At 37.8% G+C, this 11,139-nt stretch overlaps 2 protein-coding genes across 2 annotated transcripts; both read left to right on the forward strand.

The window, feature by feature from the left end:
- The first annotated feature begins 3,177 nt into the window (after window positions 1–3,177).
- On the forward strand, window positions 3,178–6,972 carry LOC147544907 (uncharacterized). Its single transcript, XM_086635771.1, has 3 exons — window positions 3,178–4,225; window positions 4,973–5,292; window positions 5,428–6,972. The coding sequence occupies exons 1-3, from the start codon at window positions 3,178–3,180 to the stop codon at window positions 6,970–6,972; spliced, it is 2,913 nt and encodes a 970-aa protein (XP_086491897.1).
- A 1,698-nt stretch (window positions 6,973–8,670) lies between these two features.
- LOC147544908 (F-box protein At1g20360-like) lies at window positions 8,671–11,066 on the forward strand. The gene is made up of 2 exons (XM_086673921.1): window positions 8,671–8,902; window positions 9,641–11,066. Exons 1-2 carry the CDS (start codon window positions 8,776–8,778, stop codon window positions 10,801–10,803), a joined length of 1,290 nt encoding a protein of 429 aa, XP_086530047.1. The 5' UTR covers window positions 8,671–8,775; the 3' UTR covers window positions 10,804–11,066.
- The last annotated feature ends 73 nt before the right edge of the window (window positions 11,067–11,139 follow it).

The following is an 11,139-nucleotide window of genomic DNA, read 5'->3' on the forward strand; positions in this document are numbered from 1 at the left end:
TTGAGAAACCAATACTCAGTCCTTTTTTTTCTCACATTTAAAGTTAGGGTATGATTTGCAGCTAAGCTTTATCACTTCATCTTCTCTTAATGCAAAGATTGTACATGGGAACATAAATCATTGTATTTTGTGGTGATAGGATAAAAGAAGTTCGACCAAGTAAAATTATTCTTTATATTTAACTTAAGTAATTTAACTTTAAAGTCAAAGGCAAAAATTATGAACTTTAAAATAAAGTCAAAATTTTAATTTTACTGAAATAAAGAATTTTCGCATTACCAAACTAGTTTTTTGACTTCTCTATTCAAATAAGTCAAAAAGTTACATATTTTTGTGTTGCCAAACGAACTTTAAATATTTCTTTTCAAAATTATTATTTCACATAAGTAACCAAAACAACTTGAAATTTGCATTGGAGTCGCACAAAATCTGGAGGATATTTATATTCACCGAAAGGAATGAGAATATCAAGTGAAACTTTTTCTTTTTGCAAGATATCAAATGAAACTTGACACGTAAGACTAATGAATTGGTTTTTTAAGTTTCGCATTGGAGATGCTCTTAGACCATGGTGCCAATATATAGACAAATAAAAATCTTATATGGATGTGTGATACAAATAATAAGAAATCTTATATGGACGAAATAATTATGACCACATTTTAACTTTTTAATAATCTATTTATTAGCCAATAACCGGTAGGCCAGTTGGTAAGTGCATATATTCCGCAATGCGGAGGTCCCACATTCGATCCCATGGAAGTGCAAATCCAGGATTATTGAACTTCAGTAAAAATTAAAATAGATTTTGTGACCTTTAGGCTATTTAATTTCGTCGAGCTTTAGGCCAGTAGTATTTCGTCAGTAATGGTGTTTATCACATCGTATCAATGTATCAATACTTTTGTATTGACCATTGTAGTCAATATTAGAAAAAAAAAATCTGTCATTTATTGATTCGTTTTGCTAAAAAAAAACTCTTTAGAGAGATAAAGTGTGAGAAGAACACTGTTGAACATGACAAGATCAATCAAATCAAAGATGCCCATAATAAAAGAATCATAACAGAGAGGGAGAGAGGGATAAATAATTTCTTGTTCAAACTCAGAGCTTCAATATGCTATGTTTTTTCTTCACTAGGATACTTAGATTTTTGTTGAATATTCTTTTGGAACCCTATAAATCAAGCAATTTTTTGTTCTTGTCGTGTTTCGATGGAATCCTACTAAATATAACTAATCTGATGAAATTTTGCACCCACAAAAATATAACCAATCAAAGAAGAAGAACTTGAGAGGATATAGGATCCTTTTCCTTTAAATATTTAAGGGTGACGCAAATTATAATTTCGATGTAGTAAATAGTGAAAGAAGAATATCTTCTTTTGTTATATGTTTGAGAATGATAAAAGAAGAAGAACCTCTTCTTTGATATGTTTGAGAGTGATGGAGGAAGAAGATTCTCTTCTGTTACGGGAGTGCTACAATGACAAACTCCTTAACTTAATGATTCATTTCGCGAAAACACACAAATTTTTCAAAGTTTGACTTTGATCCCTACCGTCTTTTTTTCGTGTGACTCATCGAGCCAAGGATTTTCTTACACTTAGCCTTTCTCATTCTGTTATATGTTTGAAGGCCATAAAGGAACCGTTTTCTAAAGAGAAAGAAAGCCAACATTTGATTGTCTTCCCGGCGAAGGATCCCTTCCTTCGCCGGAATCCCTTTCGATTTTAAATGGGAAGATGTCCTTTTAAGATATATTATGTCTTAAGTTTAAATTAGAAGTTACTCATCCTCTCTTTGAGAGAGGGAGAGAGAGAGAGAGATCAATGGGTGTTATTACCGGAGAAGATGAACAAGAGAGATCCAAACCAAGTTTACTTTTAATTGTAAGTCCTTCTGTTCTCCTCATCAAACCCATTTCTCTAAACAATGTGAATCATATCCTTTCATATATCTCTGACGATTGAAAGGTAGAGAGAAATCTAGAGAGAGAAAGTAGTTGCATAAGAAGTGAATCTTAACAAGTAGTAATAGAAGGAGGGAGAAAATGTGTTGTGGGTGTTCGATGTGCATGATCTGCTTCTTCTTGATATTGGTGGTTATTTTGATCGAACTTATCTTTGGGTTCGGAGTATTTAGTCACAAATTCACGAAAGTAAGAGAGAAAATCAATGTATGATCCAACCAACAATGGAACTTTGTATTATTCTAGAAGATCCTTCTTGAGTTATGGAGCGCCTGGTCCTCTCTAGGAACAAAAGAACACGAATGATAATCTACTAAATTGACATTCACAATCTTCACAACTTCATGAAAATGGATTTGGCTAGAACAATGACGATGAAGAGATAAAGATCACCAAAAAGAAGATTGGACAACATCTACTAAATCAGGAGGACAACATCTAATTCGATCAACAACCTTTACTAGGTTTATCGTTCCTACATATATTTTAGTATAATAAAGTTTAAGACCTTTATGGTCTTCTCATTTCTGATCTTTAGGATCTTTTCATTTGAGACCTTTAAGGTCTTTTCATTTAGTTATTGTAATGTTGTACTCCTTTACCTTCATGTTTGTACTTTACATTTGTAAGTTCCGTATTGTAATTTATTTATGTAAAACTCATTTTGTACTCAAAAGAGTCAAAAGTCTCAAAAATATCTTCCTACATACGAATGAATATTGTGGTTTAACTCAAAAAAAAAACACTAACTCTTGTTCGTATAAGATTTTTGTTTGTCCACCAACCATGGACATGGTTACATGGGAAGTGGAACTCGCCCCCCTTTGAAATGTCCATATCCAACGAAGGTTTTCTCTCTCTTCATAGTTTCATCCTCCTCCAAGTTCGTGCCTGTGCCGGCGCCAAATCGCTAGAGGAGATATCCTCTCCTCCGGAATCATGAATCATGTGCACTCTTCATCCCTGCTGAATACTCATCCTCCCCATGCGGTAGGCCCCCCATCTCCTGTTGAAGCTACCCTACCGAACATCAGTTCCCCTCTTCAGTAGTCTCCACATGAAAACCCCCAACATCTTGGATCTTACGCCCAAGGTGTCTCGAATACAAACACCAATGCACAAGAAGACGACCAAACTCGATTTTTGGGATCCAAACCAAACTGGGCTAGGTTATTTGCTAATCCAACACGAGTTAACCAAACAACTATGTTAAATTTCACTCCTCCATCTTCTGTGAATGGGAAAAAGATAGCAAAAATTACTGCAGAAGAATTTGCTCCAGACATCAAGGCCTGTGAGAGTCTACTTATTGGGTCTTTTGTGGGTCGTAGACTGCCATTCCCTTTGGTAAAAGAAAGACTAATAAGCCTTTGGAAACCTAAAGGAGAGCTCACCATAACCATTCATGGCGAATCCACATTTGTCCTCCGATTCAGCAATGAAGAAGATCGAAATGTTGCCATGGATGTAGGACCGATACACATAGCGAAGCGACTGTTTATTGTGCGCCCGTGGAAACCTTTTGTTGAAAATGAAATAACGGATTTGAAAACCATACCAATTTGGATTCACCTTAAGAAAGTCCCATTGCACATGTGGAATTCAAAAGGGCTGGGTAGAATTGCTAGTGTAATTGGTAAACCGATTATGATGGACGCTCAGACAGCAAAAGGGGCTCGTATGAATTTTGCGAGAGTATGTGTTGAAGTCTCTATTAACGACCCTCTAGAAAATACTATAATCATCCAAATGGATGATACTCATACCATTGAAATTCCGGTTGAATACCAATGGCGACCTCCTCGTTGTTCGGAATGTCATGTTTTTGGTCACAATACACAAAACTATATCAAAAGAGTGGTTAAGGATGCAATAGTGCAAGTAAAACAACCCCACCAAGTAGGGGGTCTTCCTGGCAAGGACAATACCAACACGAAGGTGATAAACGACAAAACAAAGCCAAAAAGTAGCTCATCGATCGAAGTAAGAGGTAACAAACCAAGTCAGTTAGTGGGGAATGTGTCATGCAAAAATGGTACAGGTGAGATCAAAGATCACAACCCTTTCCAAATTTTATCTTTAATGGATGTAGAGGTTGAAGAGACGTCAGTTATGGAACTAAACAGAGATAAGGGTGCTGCATCCCCACTAAAATGCATTAATCAGTCTACTGAGGCTCAAGACAGAAGTGAAATACCAAATTGTGGACGTGAAATGATAGTTGAGAAGGATATCAACACTAAACAAGTAGATGGTAAGGACATGATTGTACCATCCAAATTAATGAAGACTCGGAAACCAGATGGCCAAACTGAAGGGACGGAAACTCTAAAACCAGGCATAGACAAGGGTGCAGAGGTCGTTATTCTCCCACTCGGTTACAGTTATAAGAGTACTACAAGGAAGAATACTGATCTCAAGCGTGCCGCAAGGACGCGGAAACCTTATGACCGATCATCTCAAGATGATTAAGTTAGGTTGTTGGAATGTTAGGGGTCTAAATGATCCTGCAAAGCATGGAGCGGTTCGAAACCTTATTGCTAAAAATAAGTTATGTCTCCTTAGGTTGGTGGAAACTAGAGTTCGTATTCAAAATCGTGATACTATTCGTAGTCGAATTAAACAAGGGTGGGCTTGGCTAGATAACTATGAACACCATACAAGAGGTCGTATCTGGGTAACTTGGGACCCTTTGTTGATTCGGTGCAACATTTGTTTAGTACGGATCAATCAATTTTTCTCTTGGCTAACCTGCCAAGAAAAGGACAGTTTGTAATTAGTATTATCTATGGGAGCTCTAACTCAGATGAAAGAAGAAGCCTATGGAGGACTATCATGAACTTTGCAATAACAAATATATTCCCATGGACTTTGTTGGGAGATTTTAACTCTATCTTGAACTCCCATGAAAAGGTGGGAGGAGAAGAAATTAGACCGCATCACTTTGCTGATTTTCTTCATTGTGTTCGTGACTCAAACTTGTTTGATTGTCCGTTTACAGGATGCCTACTCACCTGGACAAACAAACAAGAAGGGACTAACCAAATTGCAGAGAAATTGGATCGTGTTTTGCTCAATATTGAATGGTTTGATATGTTTGCTCATACTAAAACAAATTTCCTATTGCAGGGTGTGTCTGACCACTCACCTTGCGTGTTATCTGCGGGAGAAGAGGTAGGAGGGAAACCAAAGCCATTCAAATTTTTCAATTGGTGGATAGATGAGCCTGGGTTTGAAGAGATTGTTAAGCAAGCCTGGGATTTGCGAGTAAATGGCAACCCCATGTTTATATTAAGAGGAAAGTTAAAGAACGTCAAAGAGGCAATTTGTGAATGGAAATCAACCCGAAATCTCAATATCTCAGCACAACTAACTCAAGCAGAAGACCACTTAGAAAACATCCAAAACCAAATGTTGGTGTACCCATATCCGATCAATCTGGTGAGTTAAAAAAAGCTAGCAGTTGAAAATTACTCTCGGCTTGCTAGAGCTGAAGAGACAAATCTTAAACAACGAGCAAAGGTCAAGTGGTTGGAGCAAGGAGACAAGAACACAAAATTTTTCCACCATACCATCAAAGAGAGACAAGCAAGGAACACCATAGTAACTATCACAAATCAGGAAGGGGTCATGTTGGAAGATGAGGATGATATTGCACTAGAAAGTGTAAAGTATTTTACACAAATATTTGGCACTACAGAGAATGAAGAGTATGATCCTTCCTTAATTGAAAATATTCAGCCGGAGCATAGTCTCAGTACAGCGGAGGGCATTGATCTTGTAAGGGAGGTCACAAGAGATGAAATAGTTATGGCTCTTTCAACTATTGGCTCGGATAAGGCATTCGGCCCAGATGGCTTTTCCTCTCTTTTCTTCAAGAAGTATTGGTATGTTGTAGGTGATGTTTTCGTGGGGGCTGTTACAAATTTCTTCAAGAAGATGAAGCTCTTGCGAGAGATGAACTCAACATTAGTTACCCTCATCCCTAAGGTAGAAAATGCTTCTTCTTTCTCTGACTATCGATCGATTGCGTGTCTAAATGTCTTCTATAAGTGCGTTACCAAAATTCTTATGAGTCGGCTCAAAGAAGTGTGTATGAAGCTAGTTAGTCCTTGTCAATCTGCATTTGTCTCTGGCCGTACAATTCAAGATAATATTATGCTCGCTCATGAGCTTGTCCGAAACTATCACAGGGATAAGGGATCACCACGGTGTGCTATAAAGATCGACCTGCGTAAAGCCTATGATATGGTCCGGTGGGAAGCACTTTTTCACTGGATGACTAAATTAAACTTCCCGGAACAGTTTATAGAATGGGTTAAATTATGTGTTACCACCTCCCGTTTCTCTATCATGATAAATGGACAACCAAGAGGATACTTTGAAGGTAAAAGAGGAATACGTCAAGGTTGCCCTCTATCTCCTTATTTGTTTGTCATTATGATGGAACTCTTTAACTGTTTGATCAAGAAGCAGGTACAATTGGGTAATATTAGTCTCCATCCTCGATGCAAAGATCCAAAAATAACTCATTTATCTTTCGCTGATGACATGTTAGTCTTCATCAAAGGAGATGCTAATTCAGCAGTGGGATTGATGGAGGTACTTTCGGCATTCTCCATCTGTACAGGTTTGCAGGTAAATCATCAAAAGAGTACTCTCTTCACTGCAGGTGTAAATGCAGCTATGAGAAACCACATTCATGCTATTATTCCGTTTGAACAAGGTGATTTGCCTATGAAATATTTAGGGCTACCTCTTATATCCAGCAGATTATCATATTCTGACTGTGTACCTCTATTGAATCATATCACTAATAGAGTCAAATCGTGGAAAGCTCGCTTCCTTTCTTATACAGGTCGAATCTTACTTATCAAGGCGGTATTGATTGGCATGATTACTTTCTGGATAACTTGTTTCAGTTTACCTAGCCGAGTTCATCATGAAATAGAGTCCATATTTATTAAATTTCTATGGTCTGGGCAAGATGTAGCATCATAGCAGGCAATGGTAGCTTGGCATCAAATTTGTATGCCCTTCAAGGAAGGAGGATTGGATGTCCGTGATATTCAATGTACAAACAAAGCAGCTACAATGCGATATATTTGGAATATCATAAGCGACAAACAAACTTTATGGGCACAGTGGGTTAGAAATAATCTCATAAAAGGACGTGACTTTTGGGCTCTTCAAATCCCTCAAGACGCATCATGGTGTTGGAGAAATATTTTAGCAGCTAGGGAAATGGCAAAGGAGCAACTATTTCATATGGTGGGTGATGGAGAGGATACCAATTTCTGGAATGATGATTGGCACCCGTTGGGAAGACTAACTAGCCTATTTCCTACCTCATTATCTGAAGACCACATCCTCAATTTTAATGCAAAGGTCAGCTCATGCATAAGGGATGGTGAATGGCATATATCAACACACCTCCATAGCAGCTTAGGTGAAATAACAAATCTCCTCAAAGATGTCCATATTGATGTCAATGAAAGAGACAAGTTGATTTGGAAATGCAACCGTGATGGGGTATACACTATGAAGGATACATATAATGCACTGAGGTCGAGGTCAAATCCCCTTAATTGGGTTCATCTGATATGGTTTAAAGATGCCATTCCTCGACATGCTATGCTAGGATGGCTTACACTTTTTAGAAGATTGAAAACAAAGGCTAAACTTGCACGATGGGGGGTGAATATCGATACTAGTTGTGTGCTTTGTAATAGTGCGACGGAGGAAGACTTTCATCTCTTTTTCAGGTGCCCCTACTCTTTGGCAATATGGCAACGACTTTTAGAATATATGGGAATTCAGAAACCAACTCTCAACACGTGGGAGGATGAGATCGACTGGTATACAAAAAATTGGGGAGGATCGTCAAAGACGAATGCTATCAAGAAGATCATACTTGGAGCATATTTCTATCACATATGGGGCGAAAGAAATGCTAGAATATTCAGAGGTAAATCTAAAATTATTGAAGTACTTACATGGAGCATAAAAAATGAAGTGAGAATGAAAGCAACTTGTATGAATTTGGTTGTGGAAGACACTATAGAAAATAGGGGGTTCTTTGACAGGGTTGGCATATCGGCCTCATATACTCAGTCCAACAGCATTATATGCAAATGGGAGCCGCCGATGCCGGGATTTATGATGATTAATGCAGATGGCTCCTTACGAACGGATAGGGCAGGTTTTGGAGCTTTGATCAGGGACCATCGGGGTAATGTTAGAGGTACAGTTGCGGGGGTGGTAACTCCGGGGACGATCACGTTGCATGAGCTGCAAGGCATTGAAGCAGGGCTGAAATTAACATGCTCGATGAATGAACGACGAATTCAGGTGAGATCGGACTCAAAGACGATAGTTTCGTACTTCAACTCTACTAATTCTCACCCTCCATGGCACTGTTGGAGAATATGGAGAAGTATTTCTCAACCCAAGGAGTTTTTTGAATACTTTAACATCGAACATACTTATAGAGAGGCGAATAGGGCGGCTGATTATCTAGCTAGTTGGCAGACTGATCTACCTTTGCTAGAAATTTCTTTATCGGAGTTTCCATCATAACTAATGAATATCATTGAAGATGATAGATCGGGTAGATCATATTTAAGAAGTTAGAGGTTTTGTATTCTTTCTCTTTGTGTTTCGAGTCTGAGCTCCCTCTCAGTGTACCGTTTCAAAAAAAAAAATGTCCATATCCACCATTCCTTTTTTTTTTTTGATGAAGGAATATCCACCACTCCTTGAGAAAACATTTTAGACAGCCTCAACCAAATTTTAGAACCAAAAATGGGGGAGGATTGCGACTCTTCCATTTTCCCGCCAAACCAAGCAACGTCACCAGTTTCCGGCGGAAGAATGACCTTGAAACGCAACACTAGTTACCAGAGCAGTAGGACCGTGAAAACCAAAAGGGGTACTCATCATTCTCTCTCTATCTCTCTCTAGGGTTTTTATATTCCAACATTTAACTCTCATCTCTTTTGGTTAAAGTGCATTAGGGCAATTAGGTTGTTCAGTATAGTGATTTGATGAATATTCAATTTGTCTAGGGTTAAAATATGTTTTAGAATGACTTTCATACATGATTCATACACTCATTTGGCATACTTTTTAGCTTCTCTATCAATCCAATAACCCTAGATATCTTATGACCTTTATTATTTCTTTGTGAATGTGTATATTGATGATGATTTTGAAAACCACCAAATAGTATAGTACATGATGCCTATTTGTTTAACTCATCCCTGGCTGGGTAACTCACTGAGTTAACAGAGTTTACCATTTTCCAAGTAAATCATTGGGTACTATCATGACCTAAAAGAAAAAATTGTATTTCTAAGTTTGTTGAGTCACAAATTGTTATATTGATCTTAAACTTTTATTTATAAATATATTAGTTGCGTCTCCTCGACTAATTTTCCTTGCTTCTAACTTACCCCCGACAATATGATTCTTGATTCATTTCCCCACACCAAACACCATTATGGAATGGGATTCTTGATAATCACAATCCATTCCGGCGCAAAGCTTGGCCAGAGTGTAGTTTGTAGTCTCCTTTGGACTGACTAGTATTCCATAATGAGACTAACAGCATTGCGCCTTAGCGAGGAGGGTTTTAAGATTTCTTCTTATCTCTTCTCTTTGTGGGCAGATGATTGTATGCCAACAACGGGTGTGGACAAGCTTGATGACAATCTCCTCCGTGAAATTCTAATACGTTTGCCTGCAAAAACGGTAGTTCAGTTGAAAGTTATGAACACAAGATGGTACTCCTTGATATCTGATCCTTTCTTTTTAGATAAACACACTAGTCGTCAAACAAATCGAGATGCTTGTAGTTTTTTTTCCGACTGTTCAACTGATGAAAGTATCGTTCAACGAACTTTTGGTCGCTCGTCACCTCATCTCCTTAGCAAGACCACCATTTCTTTAGACTTGCCTTTTGCATTTACAAGTGACAGCGCAGAAATTTTAGCTAGCTATCATGGCATTCTCTTGGTTTTGCTTCGAAGCCACAACTACATTTGCATTTATAACCCTTTAACCAAGAAAAAACAACTTACTCCATCTCCTCTCAAACAAACCACTTGTCATTTTGGATTAGTATTTGGGCCAACTTCCTCTTCTCCATATTACTATAACCACTACAGTGTAGTTTGCTTGGTCATAGCAAAGGCGACGATTAAATTCAAGATTTTCAATCCGGAGAAAGGTCGTTGGAGAGATTCGAAAAAGACTACGAGGATAAACTTTACTGACCGGGTATACATAAATTCAGCTCCCGTTTGTTTCCGAGGGATTATACATTGGTTAACTATCGAGGGATATATTATTGCATTCAATTCAGATAAAGAAGAGAGCAGGATGTTTGAAATACCAAAGAGTGTAGCTGAGATGGTCATAATTAGATTTACACCAATAAAATCACGTACTTTGCTTGGAGTTGTTGAAGATGAACTTAATATTGTTGTGGTTACCCCAGAACACGAAATAGTAATTTGGGTACTTGATGATTATGAAAACAACAAGTGGATAAGTAAGAGGAAGCATGTGATAAAAACTGAGAGGAATCATACAGTTTATATGCAACCCATTTTCTTTGATGGTGAGAGATTGATTTTATACGTCTGCACTTCTGCAAGCGCTGGTAAATGGAGCTTTGATTGGCAAGAACACAATATCCTAACTGGTGTTTCTCGAATTTTATGTTCTGCAGATGGTCGAAGCTGTTTTCCCCATATCGGTACTCTAACTGAGATTTTAGGGCAGCAACCGAAGAATCCTTATTATGAAAGTTGGGATGAAATTTACTAAACCTGAGTAGTAAGTTAAAGTTTCTATGGTATTTAGATGTATTATGAATTGCATCGCCTTTACTTTTGTCTCTTTTGGGTGAATAGAACTAGCTTATTTGTTGATACTTAAGTTTGAGTATATGGTGTGAACTTCTTAGTCCAATTCAAGCTAGCTTTCGATAGGGTTTATTTTGCAGCATAGCTCTATAGCTCAGAGCACTTTTGTTTTGTTCTCCTGTTGGGATTTGTGTTAGCAAATATCATTGGTTCTGTCTTTCTTAACCTCTGTTTAGTAAGTAAGTTATGTGCAATCTCATTTGATAATACTTATTGCTTGAACTAGTTTCTAATTTCA

This window comes from Eschscholzia californica, unplaced genomic scaffold (genome assembly GCF_041429995.1).
Source record: "Eschscholzia californica isolate CP2 unplaced genomic scaffold, dmEscCali1.0.p SCAF_4, whole genome shotgun sequence".
In the NCBI taxonomy this organism is placed as follows: Eukaryota; Viridiplantae; Streptophyta; class Magnoliopsida; order Ranunculales; family Papaveraceae; genus Eschscholzia; species Eschscholzia californica.